At 41.8% G+C, this 26002-nt stretch overlaps 1 protein-coding gene and 1 non-coding gene across 3 annotated transcripts in view; both read left to right on the forward strand.

Annotated features, from left to right (window-relative positions):
• The first annotated feature begins 16358 nt into the window (after window positions 1–16358).
• Window positions 16359–26002, forward strand: part of LOC109194212 (polypeptide N-acetylgalactosaminyltransferase 18) — a 171459-nt gene continuing 161815 nt past the window's right edge. Inside the window, exon 1 of one of the 2 annotated variants that reach the window (XM_005449193.3) lies at window positions 16359–17039. In XM_005449193.3, the coding sequence (XP_005449250.1) occupies window positions 16781–17039 (259 nt within the window). In that variant the 5' untranslated portion in view covers window positions 16359–16780. The remainder of the gene's footprint in view (window positions 17040–26002) is intronic. The other variant, XM_003439526.4, reaches the window with a different exon arrangement.
• Window positions 17046–19586, forward strand: LOC100696422 (uncharacterized). Its single transcript, XR_002062701.2, has 3 exons — window positions 17046–17895; window positions 18339–18456; window positions 19394–19586. It is a non-coding gene; the product is annotated as an uncharacterized LOC100696422 (transcript).

The following is a 26002-nucleotide window of genomic DNA, read 5'->3' on the forward strand; positions in this document are numbered from 1 at the left end:
GGGGAGTTACAAGGCTTACAGCCTGTCTATGCACCATGTGAGAGAAAGTGGTGACGACAGCAGTACCAATGGAGGTCTGATATGTAAAAGGCAATGATGGCCACCACTGTGCCGCTAGTCACATTATACTCAGTGTAGCCATCCTGTCACATCAGGGCAGATTAGGAGGCGAGGATGACTGAGGAGAGGACCGGTGCAGGTAAGCATACTATAGCTTTAGTGGGGAGAAGGATGAAGGATGACACACCCATACTAAGGCACATTTAAAGCTATACTGCCCCACGGCATCGCTGCAGACACACAGATGAATATATACGCATGCACGTCCACGGTGTGAGAGGCATAAACGCTAGCTTTCTGCCTTTAATGGGTTCTCATGGAATAAAGCCCTCTTACAGAAGGAAAAATGGGAAAGAAACCAAGTAAGGAATAATAGGAAGAGCACGAGGAATATAGCAACATGGGTCAGAACTAGGTGGAACTGGTATTTATTTTATTAATTAAAAGAAAAAGCAACAGAAAAACCTACAGCCAAACATTTCAGTAGTGGGCAGCTGGATTAATGTACAGCAACAGTCACTCGTTCGTTAGACTACAAGTTGATCCAACACTTTCACAAAGAGTCCATGGATCATAATAAGACGTTGTGCACAAATCCTACAGGCAATTTAAGTGGACTGTCACAAAATTCTGTAGGTGTTTGGTGTCCAAAGGATGAAAGTTTTGATCCACTAACGTAGTAAAAACAGAGTTTTGTTTACAGATTGTGAAATATAACTTAGAATGTCAATCATAAACTGTGAGCTATGAAACAAACATGAACTATGAAATGAACGTGGAACATAATCTATGTCTTACTCGTTGCAGATGGAAGTCGGTCAGAAAGGTCCGGGAGAGTTTCCTGTTGAGGTGATCCAATGAATCTGTGGCAGGGAGGCCGGCCGGTTAGAGGAGCGGAACATGAGCCCCAACTGAGAGGCTGCCGAGAAGATCAGCATCCTAATGAAGGTGAGTATTGTTAAGAGGATTACTGGAAACGGAGAAGAAAGGTAAGCGAGAATAATAATTATGACTCAATGGAAAAACGCAGCCACACACCTGGAGCATGACAGATGGATGGACTCTGGTGATCTCCTGTCGAGCTCCTGTCAAACTAATGGCAGCCAGTTAGACTTTGAGCAGAAGCTGAATTTCTTATTCAGTGTGTATAATAAATATTAAAGTGACATTAAATATACTATTACAATGTTATGAATGAATAATATTAATATTTAAAACATATATTGACTTCTGACTGATGTTCCATCAAGAAAGGTTAAGTTACTTAAAGCCCTCTAACCCTCACCTTGAGGGCTAAAAGTGACCTGACTCTTCTTTAATTCAATTCAGTTTTATTCATACAGCGCCAAATCACAACAATCACAACACCTAAAGGGGCTTTATATTGTAAGGTATAATATAATATATATATATATATACATATAATATATACAATAATATATACAGAGGAAAAACACAACAATCATATGACCCCCTATGAGCAAGCACTTTGGCAACAGTGGGAAGGAAAAACTCCCTTTTAACAGGAAGAAACCTCCGGCAGAACCAGGCTCAGGGAGGGGCGGGGCCATCTGCTGCAACCGGTTGGGGTGAGAGAAGGAAGACAGGATAAAGACATGCTGTGGAAGAGAGACAGAGATTAATGACAATTATGATTCAGTGCAGAGAGGTGTTTAAGATGTGCAGCAAGACTAAAGTGAAAATTAGAAAATAATCAAAGGAAACCCTGGCTGATTAGGTCCCACACCCGCTTTCACACCTTGGCGCATGTGATTAGAGGATCACCAGGGGGTCCTTTGTCCCTCCTTGGGGGGATACTCCCACTGGGTTTAAATCTGGGACTCTCGGCCATTTGACCTTAGAACTGAAGAAGCTTCTCGGATGAGAGGTGAAACGTCTTCAAGCAACTTAAAGAAGTCCAGACGCTTTTCTTTGCAAACTCCTTTGACTACGATGACCTGGATGACTGAGAACCTTCACAGACATTAGAAAATAATATACATATTTATTTATTTATTTATTTGCTTATTTGTTTTAATTTATGTTCTTTGCTAAAATAATATGTTACCACTGTTATTTGGAAACAGTCATAACTGCTAAATTTGCTTTGGTATTAAGAAAAATAAGGATTTGAGTTCTGTGCCATGAAGCAAATATACAAAAATACAGCAACATCATGTAAATAAAGATTTCTCCATTTCATTGGGCTACTTAACTGACAACAAAACTTTAGTTCCACTTATTTTTCTGCAGTAGTTTGTAGCGACTTTCCTCTTATCAAACAAAACTCCCTCCAGTTCCTGAAGGTTCAGTTCTACAAGAAAGTTTGTGCATGAACAAAACTACAGCTGTCACTACTGTTGCTAAAAGCACCTCAGGAAACTGCTTCCATGTACTAAGTGATATTCCAGTTTGAGATGCAGATCAATTCAGAGCTAATTTCAGAGCAGTTAATTTCCCAAACAGGAGTTCAAATGCCTCATTTTATAAATTTAAGATCGAGCAATAACCATTTAAGAGATTCACAGGACATTTCTGTGTGTGTGTGTGTGTGTGTGTGTGTGTGTGTGTGTGTGTGTGTGTGGACATGAAGGCATGCGTAGATAGAGAGCATAATGAATTATTAAACAATAAACCTGAGCCTTCAGCCTCCTGGTCTCTGCCTCTGTGCTCTGGGACAGGCATGATCAGTGCAGGTCAACAAGTCTGCTAGAGTTAATAAGAGTTAAAAGGTTGTGTAACTACTCACTATATAATTCTTAAGAAACTGTAAGCCATTTTTATTGCCATGCAGAGAGGTATGATTGACAGATTACATGAATACAGTGGCTGTAGTCTTCTGAAACATGTGCCACCGTTCACAAAAGAACAATTCTTCACTTTCATATTCATCAGCCGCCTGTAAATGCCGTCACACTCTCAGTGTGCGAGTGTTTCACCTGTGTACCTCTCAGTGTGGGGAGTAACGGCGGCGTTACATATTTAAAATACAAAATATGAGTAACTGTATTCCGTTACAGTTACTGTCTAAATAGGTGGTAATCAGAATACAGTTACTTTGTTGAAATAACTAGATTACATGGCGGCCATTTCCTGTTTCATATGTTAGGCTATCCCAGCTCTATGCCTTCTCCAATTCTGGTGATGAAGTGCCGTTAGACGCAGGTTTAGCTTAGTTGGATGAGCATGTGTCATATATTGCGTGACTGAGAGCGGCCGGCCCTGGTTCAAGTACGACGCGTGGCCCTTTTTCAAAAAAAAAAAATAAATTTTTTTTTTACTCAATTTCCCTCAAGATTCTCGCCATTTAAAGCCATGCATTATCAGGGACTGTAACATCTAGTCCTTTTACTGAATTAGTTGGTATTGGTATGGCGAGTAACCTTCAGTAATAGTAATAAATCACGCAGGAATAGTACATTCATGTAGTTGTAAAAAGCATGACAATATATTAAATAATCCAAAGTATTCAGATTACATTACTCTCATTGAGTAACTTATTGGAATATGTTACAAAATACATTTGGGGGCATGTATTCTGTAATCTGTAGTGGAATACATTTTAAAAGTAACCTTCCCAACACTGCTACCTCACCTATGTGAAACGTCACCATCACCAACAGAGTTTTGTTTGACTCACTTTTTTAAGAACTTTAAAAAAGTGCTGAAGCCCTGGCAGCAACCAGCCGTACGAGGTGTTTTTGCCTGTGCCATTAAGTACGAGAGCACTGAGAAGATCTGTGATGTTTTAGTTTTCTTCAATAGTCAACTTCCACAATTACGTGCAAACTTCGCCCAATATTTTCAATGACGATGACGACTTCTCTGCCAACACTCGCTGAAACGATAAAAAGTGTGACACAAACTCCAAATGAGGCATAACTTTACTTTACAGGCTGTTTAACGTTATCTAACATTCAGCTGTTAGTGAGTGTTTGGCACGTTTACACCTTTCATGTAAACTGTGGGCACCAGAAACCTCACCTGGAGGTTTCTGGTGACAGCCAAAAAATCTAAACGTAAGGGCAACTTTCAAACATCAACTAAAACATCTGCACTTGGAAACATGAAGACAACAAACCCAGTTAGACCTCCGACACTTCCCACAGCTCAGAGCTGCTGTGGCACAGGAGGCAGAGGCTGTCTACCAAACTACAGACTCATTTATTACTCAGTCCATAGCAGGCACGATGGGAAATAAGAGCAGTCAGTCTCTATTTATGACATTACTGAACTATTGTACCCGCGAGCCAGTGTAGGAATGTAACGGCTTCTTCTCTTAGCAGGCGCGTTGCTGATAATGATGATATTATGTTTTTATCTTTCAGAAGCAAGAATATTTCTCAGTGACCTCAGACTTCTCAGTACGCAGATAATTCATGGTCTTATCTTACTAGATGTTGGCCGTATTATCCAGTCAGCTTAGAATATTTGGACTTGAATTCAGGTGTAGGAAAAAACATGACCGCCCACCTATCATATACCAAAGGCACTACACACTCTATATTTTCTGTTTAAATTTGAGATTTGATGGCCTTGGCTCATTCCAGCGATGCACACACATAAAAAACACCAGTTTATCAAGTGTAAGTGCATACACACTGCAAACTGTGTGTCACTGGATGAGAGGATACACAAGTTTGGTAGCTGTTGATAAAAACACCTGACACTGGCAGAAATGAATGAAGAAGAGCTTCTCTGATGACAACAGACGCGGTCAAGGCTGAAACGCTGCTACCTTGTATGCTCCAAGATCTCTGCAGAGCTCGTTGCACCTCGCTCTCTCAAATGCATCAAACTACGGTACATTTTCTCAACACTCTAATGAGACTGTGGCACATCTGACTGAGAAACCGAGCATCAGGTCCTGAAAAACATTTGCATTATGATAACACAGCACACTCCCCTGTGTTGGCGTTAGCTGACTGCAGACTGTTAGGCCGTTTCTCAATGCTCAAGTACGCCCGTCAGTCCTTAAATGTCCTTCACAGCGGTAATCCTGCACGCTGACAAATGCTGCGACACGTCGCATTTAAATGTGACCCAGTGAGAGCTGGAGCACTCTCATAAACTGGACGTCACCACACTTACGTCAAAGTTCAACTTATGCGTGTCTGAAAGATGCGGCTGTGGGGACGCAGCAGTATATGACTTTTAGGCAATGAGAACAGGCTGCCACAAAGGATTTACTGTATTTAAACAGTTACAAGACAAATTCCTATTCACCGAGAACATCGTTTAGAATGGGCAGACAAAGTGTGACAATCGCATTAACCTCTATCACAGCACCAGACCAGCTGTGGTTGCCCAGTGGCCTTGGGCAGTCACATTTGGACTACTGTCAGGTCTTCTGTGCAGCCTGGTTGTTCCTGTTGGCAACTGCTTCTTTCTCCCTGGGTGTGGAGTCTGTGCCAAGGCAAACGATAGTGCTGCTGTCTCACTTACCCGCTTATTACTAAAGCATAAAACAAGTGAAGCTGAGGCAACCTCAGAAAATTCATAACTAGTTACTAAAACAGAAAAAAAAGAAAAAGAAAAGAAAAAGTTTAGTTACTGAAATGTACCGACATTCATATGCAAACAGGAGAAAAATTAAAGGAAAAAATAAAAGCATTTAATAAGAGTCACCATGTGCCACCAGAGCAGCTTTGCAGGGCTTGGTGGTTGTTCTCCAAGTCTCTGGATATCTGAAATCAGTCAACCATTGGTTGGTTAGTTAATCCCATCCCTGCAGAAGTCCATGGTTCCATTTTTTTCTTCATCACTCATCTTTATTTGGAAAAATGTTCAAATCTACTCCAAAAAAAAAAGAAAGCCAAACATCTGTAGTCACTGTGCTGCACACAGGGTGGGCAGCAGACCGCATAGACTGGACAGGTAACCAGCTCTGACAGTGGGCACTCAGTTTGATTCACTTTGCTAAAAAAAAAAACCCAAACCAAAACAAAACAAAACAAAACAAACAAAAAAAGTTGTTTGCATAGTACGCATAGAGAAACGTAGTCGCTGTAATAAAAGTGCAAAAAATATCTGCCTTGGACTTCTGTGGTGAAGCAGGAGACGAGCAGAGAGGAGAGGCTTTTGTGCAGAAGTGGGTCAGTGAACTCACCACACACACTAGAACAGCTGAGTGTGAGCGCACAATATCCTCAGCACATTCCCATCTGTTTTGTTTTGGAGCAGCTTCATGGTTTAAAATTTGCTGCACAAGCTGATGAACGACTTTCAGACATGAGGTGCGCTTCCAACGTCTCACCTGCACAGCTGTCAGTGTCCTCAGCCATGCTGTTACCACGATTTCTGCACAAGCATCAAACTACTGTGAACCGAATAATTAAACCGAGTTCACCCTGCAGTGTCTCATCGGCTTTATGGGTGTTCAAGTTTTTCATTACCACATTGTATGAATTAGTGTAATTTATAGTCAGTGCGGACTTCAGCATAGGGGGCTACGTGACTTTATTGGGTGGGCCTGGACCCACGACGCTCGCCTATAAAACCACGCTAACTGCAAAAAATTTGGAAGTCGTCATTTCAGCTTTAAGAGTGTCGTGAGAGTGTCTGACTGATTTTAGCTGTACGGCTTGCTTTGGTTGGATCGTCATCTTTCACCCCATCAGCTGCTGTCTGTGCCATGTGTGTTTCATGTGTTTGTTGTTTTTTAATAAACATTCACAGGGGCAACTAATATGACACTAACCAGGTGAGTGGCAGGTTAGAGGGAAAACAACGACCTTTTATTTGAGTTTGAACAAAAAAAACCCAATGATACACAGAGAGAGAGAGAATCGTACGAGCAATTAAAATCCATAAAACAGGAAGTCAGCAAAAAAGTAACATATAAGATTCAGAAACAGCGGGGAGGTGCAATAATGACCTGATAAAAACAGACTAAATATCCATAAGGCTCAAGAGAAAAGACCAATAGGAATTAAACTTCAAAATAAAACAGGAAGTATACTTTGACACAGAAAAGGAGAAAAAGTCCTCAATGACACAAATGAGGAAAAGAAAAAAAAAAAAACTAAAACTTTACAGTTTTACAGATGAATTACAATAACCAGATATTTGAATATTCATGTCTCACTGCTTTGTGGCATACATTACTGTTGTATGGCTGGCTAATGAAGAAGAATGTGTTATTTTAACCCTGTTTAAGCAACCAAACAGCAAAAAGCTTTGTTTGAGTCTGTGGAACCAACTTCCAGTTTGGATTCGGGAGACAGACACTATCTCTACTTTCAAGATTAGGCTTCAAACTTTCCTTTTTGCTAAAGCATATAGTTAGGGCTGGACCAGGTGACCCTGAATCCTCCCTTAGTTATGCTGCAATAGACGTAGGCTGCCGGGGATTCCCATGATGCATTGAGTTTTTCCCTTCCAGTCACCTTTCTCACTCACTATGTGCTAATAGACCTCTCTGCATCGAATCATATCTGTTATTAATCTCTGTCTCTCTTCCACAGCATGTCTTTCATCCTGTTTTCCTTCTTTCACCCCAACCGGTCGCAGCAGATGGCCGCCCCTCCCTGAGCCTGGTTCTGCCGGAGGTTTCTTCCTGTTAAAAGGGAGTTTTTCCTTCCCACTGTCGCCAAAGTGCTTGCTCATAGGGGGTCATATGATTGTTGGGTTTTTCTCTGTATTTATTATTGTGCTATCTACTGTACAATATAAAGCGCCTTGAGGCGACTTTTGTTGTGATTTGGCGCTATATAAATAAAATTGAATTGAATTGAATTGGAAGTCAGCCACGTGTGATAGAAACCTGCTTGCATCCTGCATTCAGGGTCACTGATCTGTTCTGAGACCTCTTTGTCTTTATGTACAGAAAGATGACACAGAGCGCTGCTATAAACTCAGAGTATCTGTTCACCTTGGCTTTCCACAGATAAATGTAGGAAGTCTTTTTCGAGCATTTTGACTTCCACAGACTGCCTCGATAAATACCTCGCTCGACCTGCTGCGACTCAATAAAGAGGTAAGAATCAACTTTATGAGATAGAGACAGAATAAAAGTTTGAAAGGTTCATTCGTGATTGACGTTCTGCAGGTAAAAACACATAAAGGGGAGATAGCGAGAGGCAAAGTCAGCAGGCAGGCATTGGGAAGTGAATTTCAGTCTGAGTGCACCACGGGAGCCCTGCGACTGAGTGCAGAACACGTTAGCAAAAGGGTTTAGAGTCAAGTGAGGCTGGGGTTACTACAAGGCCAAAAAAGCTTCTTGTAGAGATCCTCATTTCAGGCGTGTGAACTCGCGTCTTTAGAAGCACGAGTATTTTGTCTCACCTGAACTTGAAGGGAAGCAGTTTCGAGAGAAAAGCATCTTATAGGTGTTTCAGGTTAGGATGGAGGAGCTTTTATCTTGGAGCACTTCACTGAAACACAAACCTACCAGGACTCTCTAAAACATACATGTTCACATAGCGTGCTCTGCACAAGTCTAAATACAGCAGGACAAATACCAGCATGCCAGGTGCTTCAGATAAGTGTGGAGTTCTTTAACAAACACAGACGTCTCCATTTTTATTCAGTTTATTTAAATTGAATTTTCTTCCTTGTGCATTACAGGTAATATCAGTAAAACTGCAGTCGGCACTCTGATTTGGTTAAAAAGGAAAAAGCAGCAAAAAGTAGTTTTTTCAGTTTGTAAAGTGTTTTAAAAACGTTTTATTTATCCAACAAAAGCAGTGAAAAAGCAGTTAGTTCATATTTCAGAAACAAAGACAACAATGTTTCTGCCAGTGAAGTGTATGTGCAGATGTTCTTTAACACAAAGGATATAAAAAAGCTCAGTTATTCAGTTATTAGCCAGTGTCGCACATGCACTGCAGCCCTGAGCTGATGGATGTGAGAACGCAAAATGTCAAATGCAAATCAGACGAAATCGTTTTCGCTCTGCTTCCACACACAGAGTTTACTTCAGTGCACCGGTCAGTTATTCTAACATCCACCAACATGCTTTTGGTGATTGATTACAAAATATTTACTCTTTATTCACCAGAATAACAGAAAGTAAGGTAAATGTTTTCTCTTATTTTGAAAAAATTTGGTGTGGCCTAATTTAACAATTCTTATTCACAAACATCGATTTTTGCTTTTTTTATTCATTTATTTTTAATCTGCATTTCTAAAACTTTACTGAGGTACATGTGAATGTGATAAATAGAAAATAATTTGTATTTCGGGGCGATCGTGGCTCAAGAGTTGGGAGTTCGCCTTGTAATCGGAAGGTTGCCGGTTTGAGCCCCGGCTTGGACAGTCTTGGTCGTTGTGTCCTTGGGCAAGACACTTCACCCGTTGTCTACTGGTGGTGGTCAGAGGGCCCGGTGGCGCCAGTGTCCGGCAGCCTCGCCTCTGTCAGTGCGCCCCAGGGTGGCTGTGGCTACAATGTAGCTTGCCATCAACAGTGTGTGTGTGTGATTGGGTGGATGACTGGATGTGTAAAGCGCTATACAAATACAGGCCATTTATTTTATTCTTTTACAATTTATTTTAATAATTTTTTTCTTGCTGCCTTCATAATCCACCAGTGTCCAGCGCACACACGCCTTAATGGATTTATCGTTCGTGCTTTTCTGCTGTGAAATTTGTTGATAATAATAAGAACAACAAAACACTAATAATAATAATAATAATAATACAGGGCCTCACTCATTCCACTTACAGAGTCATTAGTTAAACATGTCAATAAATTATCTGGGAGAGGTGAGAGGACAGGACATACACTGGGAAACAGAGGAAAAGTCATTTCTTCCAGGGTGGATCTGTTGTATTATGGACAATAATACAAACGGATGAGGAGAGGGAAGGTAAAAGGAGAAAAAAAGAGAGAAAGGAAGAAGTGAAGAAAGAGAAAGAACAGGACAAAGACCATAATTCTGATAAATAAACTAATATAAATGAAGATCCTACAGAATGTGAATGGATTCAAACTGACGGTGGTCCTTGTTTTCCAGTTCACAGGGATTGTCTCTTTGCCAATAGTTAACGCTATGAGTAATTGTTTGGGATTGTGGACATCATCAGTAATTGTTGTGGTGTCCCCCAGCAGACAGAGACATGCTGATAATGGGCTGAGACAGCCAATCATGGTGGAAAGTGATCTAGTTACTTGTACCGAGAACTGCTGAACAAGTCTGCAGAGCCACAGAGCATGAAGATATGTATGTGTGCAGATTTCACATCGAAGCAGACCCAGTTTGGGCATTTTTTGAGCAGTGTAATGGACCCGGTGAAGTATTTTATATTGAATAAGCTGAAGGTTAGAGTTTTTTGTTATATACCAGATATTTTTACAAATTTGTTGAGTAAGTTCTATAATAAATTGTTCCGAGCTATATTTGGTTTGTAAGACTGCTGTGAAACGTGAACAGCAAAACACTGAACGTAGATAACAAAAAGAAAACGTTGTGCTGTTCAGTTCTCTTTGGTCATTCATCTCAGCTGATTGTGACATTAGCTTGCAGCACAGGGGGCCCCGCTCCTCATCCTCTCTGTCAGAGCAAACACTTGTCAACACAGAGGACTTTTCAATTGATCCACCCGTGAGCTGATTTAATTAAGCCCTTGTGGCAGTCAGGCATGCTCCCACATAATCAGTTCTATATTACTGAAACAACTTGAAGAGACGATGTCCTCTGATATTAAACCGGAATTCCAAATCACGCCAAACTCATTCCAAAATGGCAAGGATATCGCTGTGTGTCATGGAGATCACCGTGCTGCACTTTCAAGTTATTCAGTCACAGCTTTAAAACACAATGTCATATAGCCAGAATCCACATTAAACAAATTCCTCTGAGAGGTGAGTCATTAGGGTCACATGCACCAAGGTGTGAATTTCTCTTTTCACCCTCTGCCATCATGTAGATCTGCAAATGAGTGGCGACTGAATCACCTGGGAAGGGATCTAAAGACTGCATTATAAGCAGCTTATTGGTTGGTATCATAGGTCACCATCATAGCTCTTCAGATCCCGATCAGTCAGGAATCCATATGTCAGTACAGGCCGTGCAGATTTAACCCTTTCGAATTACAATGCCTAAAGGTAAAGGTCTCACTTCCATGCTTTTAGGTGGGTGGTTTTAATGTTCCATGGTCAGATCCCTGACCTCCTAATCTTGCAAGCCAGTTTAAACTACCTCTGCAAGCCGCAATCGCAACAGTTGCATGAGACTTAAAGTGGTTAGCTGTATCCTTTAAACATTTAAAACACTGTAGACTTGAAAACATCTTTGCTGGATAGAACTTACATCTATGAACTGATGTAATAATTGCATCTCAGGCCTAAGGTCTTCCCCAAGGCAATCACTGCTCAGAAATCCGATTTTATCAAATAATTTTAATACGAGTGGAAAATGCCCGAGGGTACACTGGTGAAAACAGGCCCCCCCGACCCTGTGTGGCCCTTCAGCAGTAAAGATGCCTGGGGACCTGTCACCGTCCACGGCAGTTATAAAGTGACAGACATGATGGTGATGTTCAGTCTGCGTGTCCTGAGCACACTAACTCATAAGAGACGAGTGATGCTACATTTTTGGAGCGTATTCTTGATGAAACTGAGATGTGTTTGATGCCGGATTGCTTTAAGGATACTCATCAGGTTCACTTCAACAATTGTCTGCTTGCATTGCAGGAAGACAAAGATTGCACCATTTTAGTGGGTTTTTAGTGTTTTCCTTGCTCCAAGCACAGTAAAATCAATGACATTTTGCCTCCTTTTTGGCCAAAATGAGGGAAGAGAAAGAACGAGAGACCCAGACAGACTGACAGACAGTCAGTCAGACGAGATTGAAAGCGGCATAGACCAGAGAGCCTTAATATTTCAGATCTAATGCATTATTTATACCCTCAGCAAGTCAGCTGAATCTGCCAGAGTGCTCTTGGGTGAATGGCGAGTTTTCGATTCAGTGCCACGTGTGTGTACGTGTGTGTCTGCAAGAGTGTGTGTGCGAAGCAGTGGATGAAAGACAAAGATAAAAGCTGGAGCCTAGAGGCCCTCACTGTGAGATCCATCTGCTGGTGGTGTGAAGCTCTGAAGTTCTTTTAGCTCTCAGGTACAGCAACCCTAGGTGGTCGGCAATCACGTGTGTGTGTGTGTGTGTGTGTGTGTGCGTGTGTGTGTGTGCGTGTGTGTGTGTGTGTGTGTGTGTGCGTGTGTGTGTGTGTGTGTGTGCGTGTGTGTGTGTGTGTGTGTGTGTGTGTGTGCGTGTGTGTGTGTGTGTGCTCATAGAAAGTGATGCAGATGAGAGTAAACCACTCACTGGCAGCAAAGCCATGACAGTATTTTCTTATTTGCTGTACAATATGCACATATGTAGACCTCATTAAGGGCTGTACACATATGGAAAAGAAATAGAAAAAACTTATAAAAGACTTGCATAAGATGTGGTCTGCTTCATATAGTGAATCATATAAGGCTTATATGATTTACTCATGAAAGTAGCCACTTTCTCATTACTTTCACATATTGTTTTAGTAAGTATCCAAAACATACAAGTTTCATTTATGTAATTTTTCAAGGGATCTTATATCTGTTTTCACTCTTGTTAGGTTTTCATACAAGTTTCACACAAGACAGATACAAACCTTATAAGATTTATATACAGTGGGCCATTTATATGGATACACCGTAATAAAATGGGAATGGTTGGTGATATTAAAGTCCTGTTTGTGGCACATTAGTATATGTGAGGGGGCAAACTCCTCAAGATGGGTGGTGACCATGGTGGCCATTTAGAAGTCGGCCATCTTGGATACAACTTTTGTTTTTTCAATAGGAAGAGGGCCATGTGCCACATCAAACTTATTGGTAAGAAAAACAATGGTGTGCTTGGTTTCAACGTAACTTTATTCTTTCATGAGTTATTTACAAGTTTCTGACCACTTATAAAATGTGTTCAATGTGCTGCCCATTGTGTTGGATTGTCAATGCAACCGTCTTCTCCCACTCTTCACACACTGATAGCAACACCGCAGGAGAAATGCCAGCACAGGCATCCAGTATCCGTAGTTTCAGGTGCTGCACATCTCGTATCTTCGCACCATAGACAATTGCCTTCAGATGACCCCAAAGATAAAAGTCTAAGGGGGTCAGATCGGGAGACCTTGGGGGCCATTCAACTGGCCCACGACGACCAATCCACTTTCCAGGAAACTGTTCATCTAGGAATGCTCGGACCTGGCACCCATAATGTGGTGGTGCACCATCTTGCTGGAAAAACTCAGGGAACGTGCCAGCTTCAGTGCATAAAGAGGGAAACACATCATCATGTAGCAATTTCAAATATCCAGTGGCCTTGAGGTTTCCATTGATGAAGAATGGACCCACTATCGTTGTACCCCATATACCACACCAAACCATCACTTTTGTTGTTCCAACAGTCTTGGAGGGATCCATCCAATGTGGGTTAGTGTCAGACCAATAGCGGTGGTTTTGTTTGTTAACTTCACCATTCACATAAAAGTTTGCCTCATCACTGAACAAAATCTTCTGCATGAACTGAGGGTCCTGTTCCAATTTTTGTTTTGCCCATTCTGCAAATTCTGTGCGCTGATCAGGGTCATCCTCATTGAGATGCTGCAGTAGCTGGAGTTTGTAAGGGTGACATTTGTGAGTAGCTAATATCCGCCGAAGGGATGTTCGACTAATGCCACTCTCCAGTGACATGCGGCGAGTGCTACGCTGTGGGCTCTTGCTGAATGAAGCTAGGACAGCCACTGATGTTTCTTCATTAGTGACAGTTTTCTTGCGTCCACATTTTGGCAAATCCAACACTGAACCAGTTTCACGAAACTTAGCAAGCAGTTTGCTAACTGTAGCATGGGAGATGGGTGGTCTCGTAGGGTGTCTTGCATTGAAATCTGCTGCAATGACCCGGTTACTGCGTTCACCAGATATCAACACAATTTCGATCCGCTCCTCACGTGTTAACCTCTTCGACATGTCAATGGCTGTGAACAAAGAGAAACTTGTAAATAACTCATGAAAGAATAAAGTTACGTTGAAACCAAGCACACCATTGTTTTTCTTGTGACATTACCAATAAGTTTGATGTGTCACATGGCCCTCTTCCTATTGAAAAAACAAAAGTTGTATCCAACATGGCCGACTTCTAAATGGCCACCATGGTCACCACCCATCTTGAGGAGTTTGCCCCCTCACATATACTAATGTGCCACAAACAGGACTTTAATATCACCAACCATTCCCATGTTATTACGGTGTATCCATATAAATGGCCCACCCTGTATATCTTTTCCATATCGGTATAAGAATTCCTTTGGTGGAGAGACTCTGAAAGTTATGTTTCACTTTTTCTGACAGTTAGCCCTCCAGTCATAGTTTTCAGTTTTTCGTGTTAATAAAGTTAATAAAGCTAAATCTGAAGATGTTCACTGTGAGTAATGTGGAAAACAGTGAAACCTGCAGCAGTCGATTTTGTAAAAATGGTGTCACGATGTTTAATTGCAGCTGAAGTAAGGAATACCCGTTCACTGTTTACAGAGTGAACCTTAAGACTCACATGCCACGCACATTAAGGCCCACAAGGTGAGTTTTTACAAATACTTATGGATGTTTTTCCATAATCTGATTGATGAGTTACAGTATGTCAGTGAGAAATGTGGGAATCGAGGGCAGAAACGTACAAATTACATATGCATATGGAACAATATTGAATTCTTAGCCTTGAGAAACTGTTGGAATGCTTTTACAGTATAGTTTGGATCATTATCCATTTACACTGTGGTGTGTAGTCCAGTCAGTTTTGCAGCATTTGTCTGTGCTTGAGCAGAGAGTGCAGCCCTGTACACATCACCATTCATACTGCTGCTTCTATCAGCATTCACAGCTTCAATAAACACCAATGAACCCAGTCCACTGGCAGCCATACATGCCAGTACCGTAACACTGCTTCGGATCACGATTCTCTTCTTCTCCAAACTTTTCATTTCCCATCATTCTGGCTCACGTTTACCTTCATCTGCTCAAAGTTTTTCTTTTTTCTGGCAAAGTCAGTGTAACCAGCAGTTTGCACTTTGCTTGAAATGGTTGGCATTTGTATGAAGGCACTTTTTGACTGTGGACTTTCAGTGTTGTTGTGTTGCTGACTTGGTTAGATGTGTAGCTGTTTTTCTTAACCGTAGAAATAATTCTGGTATCATCCACTTTAGTTGTCTCCTGTGGTCTTTTGGGTCTTTATGTGTTGTTGAGCTGATGATTTAGCAACTTCTAACATGTTTGCTCTTTCTCTGATCATTTATTTTGGTTTTTCAGCTCAGCGAAGGCCTCTTTCTTTTTCATTAACATCTCTTTGGGTTTCATATTCAGCTTTTAAAGCCAGAGGATTTGTTCCCCTCAGTTCCAGAGATGCACACAGCGTTGTTAAAAGAAAGAGTGACGCAACACAGTGATTAACATTTCATCACTGTACCGACTTTTATCATGTCAATGGCGTGAAATTCAAGATGACTATATTCTTAAAAAAATCAATATAGGCTTTAAACACCTTTTAAATATTGCACTGTTTTTTATTTATATTTTACACAATATCCCATCTTTTTGAAATAGAGTTATATATTTATATTTATAGTTATATTGTGTCTTTCATGTGTTAATGGACATTCATAGCAAGAGTGGAAATTGCTAAATCAACAGTTATTCACTGTCACTGTGGAAACCCGGTGCCAGTGCCCAATCAGAACCTCTGCAATCATAAAATTGGCTAAATATGAATTGAATCTGATGATGTTCATCACGAGTATTCTAAAAAAACATAATCAAACATGTGATGGCCCAATAGCTGATGATTTGTGTTTTGATGATGCGCTTGTAGCTAAATATAACTCAAACTAAATGAAAACTACAAAGTGAAGCGTGTGAATAGTTGCTAATATTCAGGAACAGCCTCCGATAAAACAGCTGGTTTTAATGGAAAACACAAGTGTGGACAAACGCACAGCGTTTACTGAAGCTTCAAATATAATCTGAACTGAACACTTCTTAGATGTTTCACCTTTAAGCTTGTGCTACACACTCACTATAAGTTTCATACTTTTTATACTTTCATTTCAAAGTTTCTCACGTGTGTGTGTGTGTTCATCTATTCATATGCACATATGTCTTACAGCCAATGCAGATGAACTTACATTAATATAAATGTGACGTGTAGTGCAAAAGATGACCTCCTACCGAGACTTGGATGAGTAAGGAGCGGCATACCGCGTGTGTGCGCGGTATGCCGCTCCTTACTTACACGAACCCGTTTAGTTTCCGTTACCGCGCCGATCGTCACCGTTTGGGTCGATGCACTTGAGCTTCCTCACATTCCTCCCCTCCGCACTCCTCTGTGCGCTCCAGCTGTGTGGGGGGGCGGGCATACTCCAGCAAACCCCTCCTCCTCCCCTCCTATTGGGCTGTGGAAGGGCTACGAGCCGGTGGGATGGGGTTGTGGGGGGGGGGGGGTTGCTACGTCTCACGGCTTTGCGGCTGGACTCGCCGGTAGCTTCGCGGGACTCCGTGTTTTTTTTCTCTGGGATTAAAACCTGAAGTATCGCTCGTGCGGCAGTGGAAAGCGCTGAAAGCCGGAGGATGTGGAGATGCTGATCCGGGCCCGTGAGCGCGCACAGGCGGACTGACTCGCTCTAGTTCCGTTTGGACACATTTCTCGAGCGCGTCCTCTCCTCGCATCCACCTGCCTGCCCATGGAGGGACGTCGCGATGCTGTGCACAAGAAGAACTAAAACTTTGGTGTCGACATGCGTAATCCTGAGCGGTATGACCAACATCGTGTGCCTGCTGTACGTCGGTTGGATCACCAACTACGTGGCCAACAGCGGTCCTAAAGTTGCGGAGAGCGGCGGCGGCGGCGGCGGCGGCGAGGCGGAGAGAAAGTTGGAGGAGGACAGCAAAGGTGAAACCCTGAGGATTATCGAGAGGCTGGACCGGCTAGAGAGCGTCGTCAACGAGCACATTAAAGGTCAGAGCAGCCGCGGTTGTTACGGGAAAGTTTGGAGCCTCCGGGGAAACGCCGGGTCGGCGTCAGTGTAGGAGCAGTGCGGAGTGACAAAGCTGCGATCCCTGCACAATAATCAGTTACGCAAACATTTCTGCTGTTGCTTACGAGTTTCTGTTGATGTAACCGGGGCTGAGCGTCGTTAGGATGCCGACAGGTTAGCAGCTAATGGAAATATTTGAGCCCCATTTCTCCAGCGCATGTTTCAGATTAAAGTCACAGCTCCACCTGTGCACCGAGCCTCACGGAGACTGTTGCAGTACATATGATTATTTACAACATGCAAAATGAGGGGCTTTTAAATGCTGTGGAAATTATCCACTGGAATATACAATGTATCAGACCTGCTACCCAGATCTCATTAATAAATTAGCATTGATACTTTATTAACAAAGAAAAACAAGAAAGAAGAAACTGCCACGTAAGCAGTAGGAAGCAGACAAATATGTAAAGTATGGACACTATTTTCCATACTTTAAATGCAGAAAAAGAGCTGTGGAGCTATTTAATTACACAGGCAGGACCCACACGGCCCTTTTCCATCTTACATTACTGCAGATCATGTTTCAGCAGCCGTGTGCTCCTGGCTCTGTGGATGATGCTTTTCCATCCTGTACATCTGTGAAAGGTCACTCTGTTTCTCACTAGCTGTGAAATAATTGCAGAGCCTTTTGTAACATGTTGTTTATCAGTTAAAGTTAGCCAACAAGCCCCACCCACACCACCACCACAGTGCTTTAATATTATAGTAGAGCAAGAAAACCTGGAAAATTCACATGTGAGAAATAAAGTGGAAACATTCGCCTGCAAATCCACGAATGTATCCTTTTCTCACAGCTGCCTGCAGGTCTTGGAATAGCAGACTTCTACAAATGTTTAACAAAACATCGAAGCACTGTGTGGCTGCAGAGGGAGCTGTGTATCAGTCCACCGGTGGTCCAAGTCAGAGTGATTACAGAACAGTAAAAGTATCGCATGATTCCACAGATTTTCATAAGGTGTGAGCACGCAGCTAAAGTGCCTCAATGTGCTTTTTTTAGGGTACAGCTGCTTGTCGCTGATGCAGAGCCCACTAAGGCTGTGGGTTTCAAAGATTTTTGTACCTGAGTGACGCAAACAGGGAAAGCTAAAATGTCAATGCACTCCTGCCTGTATTCATATCTGTGCTAAATGGATTCTGTATTATCTGTAATGTTGTAAGTTCTTCAGCTGCCTGTTTCTGGCTGTTCTGGACTTCAGGAAACACCTTAACACATCCAACAGATGTTCTCACTGTTCAGATCCAGTTCTGGTGAAGGCAACCAGTCATCTCTCTGAAGGGATATTTAGATCTGCCTCCGTGTTAGCATTAGCCAACTTCTCCCGACAGATGACGGTCGAGGTGAGGAATGCTGAAGCCATAAGTCTGTACAGTTGTGTATTACCAAAGCATTCTTGATATGGGACACCTGTATCTTAGAGAGGGCGTACAATAAAATAATGGTACAACGTTTTTATTTAAGAATGGCGCAAAATTGGTTACAGAGTTACAGCTTTAATTTATTTTATATGAGGTATTTTTCACTGTTAGCTGGAATCCAGGGTGTCCAGAGAGAGCAGACCCGCAACCTTCTTCCTGTGAGGACACAGAGCTGAAAGAAATGTGTCCAAAAGCCTTTCATTTAATGTGACCTCTCCACCTGATAACCAGTGAACAAGCACAGTTTCAGAAACTAGAAGGTGTTAGCGTGCCAATTATTTGCCCTTGCAGTTACTGTGCAGTGGGGGTTTCCTTTGGGTATACCAGCAGGGTGAAAATTCCACATGAAGCAGTAGATGTGCACCCTAACCCTGTACTGACCAACAACAGGAAAACCCTTTCAGCTCTGAAAAAGTTCGGGCCAGTGATTCGCTCTGGGGGATTACATATATTTCCTAGCGAGTACCAAAGATGTGATTTTGTGAAGGAGCATAGTGGTTGTTATTTGTACTTGAGTCCATTCATGCTGCTAATATATGCATTTAGTGGTGTCTGAGCTGAGTAGAGCCTCAAATCCATTGATAGTTAATGTCCCACTTTAATGTACTATTTGTGTTTGCTTCATCACCCCATTTAAAGCCCTCTCTGGCCAACTTTTAAAGCCCAACCTATATTCAGGAACAGATTAGTTCAGTTGTCTAAAAGCGTCATTGCTGTCAGAGCTGGATAAATGTTTCTACAGCTGTCTGAATCTGTGGACGTCTTCATTAAAGGAGACCTTTCATTTCCAACTCTATGTTTTTATACTAGGGATTTTCTTTCTTTGTTCACAGTTGAAAATAATCCTTATCTCATGCAGGTCCTCAGCTCGTCGCTGTCTGAAAGCTGAAACCGTCATAAACAGACGTTTTCGAACAGCAGGTGTGTGTGCTCACTGATGACCATATAAAGGATATCTCCTCTCTTTGACATCATGAACACTGCTTTCACATCTGCACATCTGTAAATAAAGTTGACCCTCCTCATTCACCTCGATTCAGTGCATCTCTTAGAAGAAAAACAAAAGCTTAACACAAAGTTATATCAGTGTGTTTATACCTGACTTAGATGCATCTCCTAAAAGTATAAAATCTTTCACTTCATTTATTGCACCTGCATGATGGGTCTGAATAGCACTGAGAGAAAGGCACTGGAAACTTTGCATACAGCACAGGTTTTGCACGTGGGATACCTTTGACCAATATTCTGATCGTTTTCCTGAAGCAACATTAGTCATCGTGTTTAATGGACACATCTGTGGCCAACATGGGTGCAGTCGTGTTGGTAATTTCAGTGGGTCTTTGGGAGCTGGATGGTATACAGACAGGTGCGCTTTAAGGACGTCTGAGTCGGACGATTCAGGTTAGCAGCCATTGCGTTGTTTTCTCTTGGCCTTCATGCATTAATTACACTGCAGTTTGCCGTGTGTTTTCAGGCAGTTGAATGAGTTAGTGGTGTTGCTTTATGCCACAGACACAACTCTAAAGCACTCTGTGCATATGTTCTTGGTTAACATTACTTGCCCCAAAGCAGGTGTGTTTCCAAAGAACAGACGATGATCTGCTTTGAGGGGTGCGTTTGCAGACTAAATCTGTGCCAGACGTAATGCGAGGAATGCTCCGCTGGAACGGTTCATATATGACCGAAAATAAAGAAATGAGAATAGGTTCACCCCAAAGAACTGAGTTATCTATGTGTACTACCCAGGACCAATTTGCTGTGGGAGACCCTAGCAGTGGGCAAAATCCAACAACATATACCCAGGATTTTACTCATTGATAAAATGATTCAGTGACACAGAGGACTGCTACTCCCCCAGGATACTTCACGTTTTAATTGTGCTCCTCGGAGATGAACAGCAATGAGTCAACAAAAATTAAAAAGTGGGGCAAACTCTTTCCGTATCCTCTGCTAAATGGGACAGTACATGATCCAGTAACTGAGCACAGGATTTAGGAGAAACATGCACTGCTGAGTTGATTAACACCGGAGCTGCTCTTCGAAGACGGCTCTGCTCTAATGCCAATAGTCGGCGAGAGAATGCCATTCCTTGGAAAGATAAGGGACCTAATTTATCAAACATCTCTGAGAAAGACTGTTGATCCAGGATTAATTTTGTGTTTCGGATGAGCTCGTCGAGAGCACGCTCCTAATCAGAGATGCTGAATTAATACTGTTGAGAGGAAAAACATCATTTCTCATGCAGAGATATATAACTGGGGTTCGTTTGTGCAGAGAAAAGATACGATTTTGCATCAATTTTAACAAAACTAAAGAAAAAGGTGTTCTTATTGTTTTGCATTTAAAATTATGAGAATGTAAATCATGAAGTTTCTGACAGAAGAACCCAATTTTATTCAAGCATTATTTATTTATATATAAATAAATGGACATTTCAGTGACCAGGAGAGCAGGCCTTTCATTTATACCTCTGCTTCAAACTAACATTTCTGCACATTTTAAGATGGGAAATAATGCAGATTTTTACCAAAGAGCAGCTGAGAAAAACAGTTCATTCTTTCAAGCATGACCTGCTTTTTTTATATGGGTGGATTAAAATCTCATGAATTGAAAGAAAGCTGGCTGTGGGTCAGAGCGTGTGCCTACAACAGGGGGCAGTCTGTTTCCACTCTGGACGGGGATTTTTAAAGGGGCATCGTCACCCTGATTCAGAACCAGTTTCTCACAAGTGGGCAAAGGCGAGTAGAAGACGTCACGTTGTTTACTGTGGCAAAGAATTAAAAGCAAATCTGAGGAGATGCACACTTTTACACACGCCTACATATTCAGATTTACAGCAGCATCAGTGTTTTCTAATGCAGCTCAGAGTCTTTGTGCAGAGATGTGGGTATTATAAAAGCACACTCATCATTAATGTGGAGAATGGCAGACTGATGGTTTACTGAACTGTTCAGAAACGGTAATAGAATCTGCACAGGCTTTAGGGTTACAGCGGGTGAGCAAACTTAGCCTCTGGAGTGCTTGGCACTCTGCTCTCCTCCACTCTGCTCGGCCCTCGGGGCCGGTGCCAGATTACATTATCAGCCAGAGGCTGATGTGTTTACGTGTTTATGCATTGTCACTGATACAAAATGACCAGACTGCAGCGCTGGCATGCAGGTTTGAGGATAATACGGTGCTCAGTATGCAGCAGAAAATATACTTCACAGGCTTGACTTTCATTGGCATTGAATTGGAAGCTGACTCAGAGGGTTTGTAAAGTTTGAATGATTGATATATGAGCATATTACTAATACTCAAAAGCACTAAGGTTCCTGTACTTCTGAAATTTTAATGGCGGTGTGAAGACTCAAAGCAACATCTGCACATCGAGCCGTTTCAGGATCTCAGACTTGTTCTGAACTAAGACCTTAAATCATTGACTAATGGACCCCAGTGTTTTCAGCACTGTCTAATCTCATGAGTCAAAGGCACTGTCTTTTAATAGCATTTAACATTCTCATGGCGTGGTCATGTTTAACCTAAAAAAACAATCAAATCAAAGTCTTCCTTTAAGTCTGAGTATGCAGTGGCCTAATTTAAAAATCCAAAAAGCTTCCCTCTGATTCAGGCTCGTTTCTGTCACCTCTTCATAATGAAAGAGGAATGTGGTCAATTCCAGAGGTTTGTGATGTAGATGAGTTAAGGACAAGTATGTTAAAGAAGCTCAACAAGTTTTATCAAACGCACAATCCAACCGAGACACATGAGCCAAAAAACACCTCAGATAAAACCTACTTGAATCCAGGAAGCACTGCGTCTCAGAGCAAATACAACCACTGTCTTTTTGATTGCAACGTGTTTAATTGTGGAAATGTATATTTCAAAGTTCCCTTTCACAGAGGTTTGTCTTTATTCATGCAAAACTTCTGAAACAGAGTTTAAGGTGTGCACAACGTCTCATTGGAAAGTTATTAGCCCACTGAATGCTTGTTTTCTGTACTATATAAATGGAACTGAATTGAATTAAAATGCAAATAAAAATCCACAGGTGAATACTGAAGTTAGGGACACGGTGACCAAACACGGGGAGCTGTAACTCCCAGCTGTCTGCTAGGCCTCAACTCCACAATTTCAAGTGACTGACGCAGGTGTCTCAGCTGGGTTTGTGGTCTTGGGACCTCTCAGAGCATTTTTAATGAAAATGGAGTTTAGCGTCCAGAGGTGCTGAATTTGTGCCGGTTGGAAAATCTTTTCACTCCACTGGAAATTGCCAATAGTCCTCTCAGCTTTTAGCTAATCTCACACGCTTGGCCATTGTTGGCAAGTTTGACTCCAGCTCAGGGCCTAGCATCTGCTGGCTACGATGCTAGGCATGTGCTGGTAGCCAACAGATATTTCCAATTTAGCCACCAATATAATATATTAATACACAATGAGTGTATTTAGTGAGGATAAAAGAAAAGAGACGTGTTCATTCACAGAAGCAGCCACTTGGTCAGACTAGAATTATTTAGGAGAGTCAGGAAGACGTTTATCTTTGTTTCACGTAGAATCACATTTATGTAGCACATCAGTCTCACACTCTGCTGTCAGTCTCCTGGAAAAGGTCACAAAGATTTTCTCTGACAGTTACTTTTTTTTTCTTTCCTTCTTGAACATCTTTTCATTTTTGACACATTTGACCTTCCTCCAATTTTCACATTCAACATTGTTTTTTTCTTTTTCTCTGGTCTGGGATACATTTCCTTTTAGTCAAACTTCATCTAACTATGGTTTCATTAAGATCATAAAAAGACACTTTATAATTTCATCTTCTGTAACAGCTCTGCTTCTATTATTGACTAGTTCTAAAATTAAGTAGAAACTCCAAATCTTTTTCTTTATTTTCTTTTATTTGGGTGATATTGTTTCATCTATCTTTATGCAGCTGATTAAATTTGGTAACAGTTGATGATTTAGTTGGCAGATGAGATAACGCACAGTATTTTATAGTTTATATGAAGTAAAAGTGTAGGTTAGATCATCCCAAGATCTTTAACATTATGTTGTTGATTTATATATTCACAGATGTCTTTCTGGACCTCTTAATGCTGAACCCTGCTGGGCTCCAAAAAGAAAACCACGTCTCAGTTTTAGGCTGGATTTCCGTTTTAGTGAGCTAAGCAGAAATGAGATATCCCAACTCTGCCGGAGCATATCAGGTGATCCCTCTGGCTGTTGCCATGTTGCGTGGCAGGCTTTGCAGAGGCACAGGTTAAGCAATGAAGAGATTCAGGTCAGCAAGCAGTGTGTGGTTTAACACATTTGTTTACAGCCATCCATTTCTGCACCACGGAGCTGGTGTTAAGTGAGCTATGCATGAGTGTAATTATGGAGATGTAATATGTGTTCTTGGCCACTGTTACTCCTTTTTTTGGTCTTATGTCTGCTCACATGTGACGTTTTGGTTCGTGCTCTGCATTGTCTGTTTCCACCCTGCCAACAGACTTATTTTTAGGAGTTTCTTTATGAGTCAATGCAAGCTGATCCATGTTGACAGTGTTCAGAAGAGGAGGAGGGTGGACTTCTGAGACTCTGTGTGTGTGTGTGTGTGTGTGTGCGTGCGCATGTCTCAGCCCAAGTCGGGCGTCTTCCGTGTCATCAAAGGTGCGTGGCATTGGTGTGAGCTCTGATGCGGGTGTCAGTGCTTGTGCATTGTTGCATGAAGAAGAGCATCAGCGTATCATCCTGTCATCAGTCGGTTCTGGCTGTCATGACACTGCAGCACTGGGAGGTGCGCTGGGAAGTTTGTAGACAGAAATCAGTTTTTGGATCTGTTTTTTTCCCTCATGGTCGTCCTCCAAGATGCCCGAGGATAACACGGAATGATGCTACTGAGAGGAAGAGCAAAGGGAAGAAACTCCTTCGCCTCCCTGGAGAGGTTATTTTCTTTCCTGTGAATGCTAAAAAGCTGCAGGTTCCTCGCTCTCACACGTCTCAAATTCAAATCGAAGATGCTAGGCCAGGTGTGATAGTTTTGCCATGACTTAACCTTTAAGTGATAAGTGATACAACTCCACGAGTGCCACTGTCTTTGAATAAAAGCCAGCGGAGTTTGTAGCGCTGCCTCCCTGCGCTTGCACTGCTCTGATCCCCGACCGCAGCGAGCACATTATTGAGTTACGCTGTGACTGCATGCAGATCTCTGAGGCAGGATCTGACCTGTGCACAAAAATGATATTTCCTGCTGGACACAATCTGATTAAATACATTAACTAAACTGTTTCATAACCTCTTCCACCAAGTTGTGTTATGTGCTAAGTAGCCTCAGGAACCAAAAGGCACTTTATTTTTGTTTTTTTTGTACTGTGCTTTCTCTTCTTTGGTGTCATGAAGGGTCATTCCATATAAACTCAACCAAATATTCCACTTTTCCCACTCAGAATCATCTCTCTCTCTATTTTTATTTATTTATTTATTTTTTAATTTTGAGGAAAAAAGTGCCCGAACCTGATCTGTACTTGGATTCAGCAGGTCCCTGAAGCCAAAGCATTGTTGTTGTATGGAAAATGTCTGGATCACTGTGTCTTTCCTCATATCTTCTCACATCAGATTAGTCTGTTCAAAATAATTCCCCCTTCGAGGTGTAAAACCACAGCACAAGATGATAAGTAGCAAAGCAAGACTTTATAACGTCTGACAGATTCCAACTGTGCAACTGTAATTAGATTTTTTTATATCTAAAAATGCATTTTGACATTTATACTGTGACGGTGTACAACGTAAGCTGACAATGGTGGTCTGTAAATGCAGACAAATTTAGGGATTTAAGACCAATTCACAGCACGTCTGCTGCAGAATCCAATGCCGCATGCTTTCTGGCCCAGGATTATATTTTCCAGTGGATTCTGCATTCAAAAACAGCAAAAAGATGAAGGTGAAAATAAATCCAATCTGCTGTGTGTGCAATCTAATGATTGTATACGCTGGTTTTTAGATGGGCAACAAAATTTACTGTCTAAAAATGGGGATGCTGAAAATCCCCATTCATTAGATTTTATTACTAGATCGTTCCTAATGCTTACAGTGGTGGTTAGTTCAAACCCGTCTCCTGTCTCTTTGTCTCTTTGTCTCTTTCTCGTCTCTTTCCTGTATCGCTGCCACACCGAGCATCGTCTCTTTTCATTAATGTGCTGCCGTGTCAGCGTAACACAAACCCAAGGCTGACTGACAGAAAGCCGCCGTTTTAACGTCTCGATGAAATCAATGACGGCTACGACTTATTCCACCTTAGATCTGTGGTTCAACTGGACAAAACAAAGTATTTACATATATCTGCTTGGACTCTAAAAACTACTGGAGAGTATATTTACAATGTTTTGAATACTTTATATGCAGAGTACAGGATCAGCGTGTAGCTTTAGTACCTTCAGGTGGTCTGAACAGAAGCTAAACCACATCCTTTCTACAGGCTGTGATTTCTTTGTCAGTTCTGGGCTACTGAAGA

Source organism: Oreochromis niloticus, linkage group LG7 (genome assembly GCF_001858045.2).
Source record: "Oreochromis niloticus isolate F11D_XX linkage group LG7, O_niloticus_UMD_NMBU, whole genome shotgun sequence".
In the NCBI taxonomy this organism is placed as follows: domain Eukaryota; kingdom Metazoa; phylum Chordata; class Actinopteri; order Cichliformes; family Cichlidae; genus Oreochromis; species Oreochromis niloticus.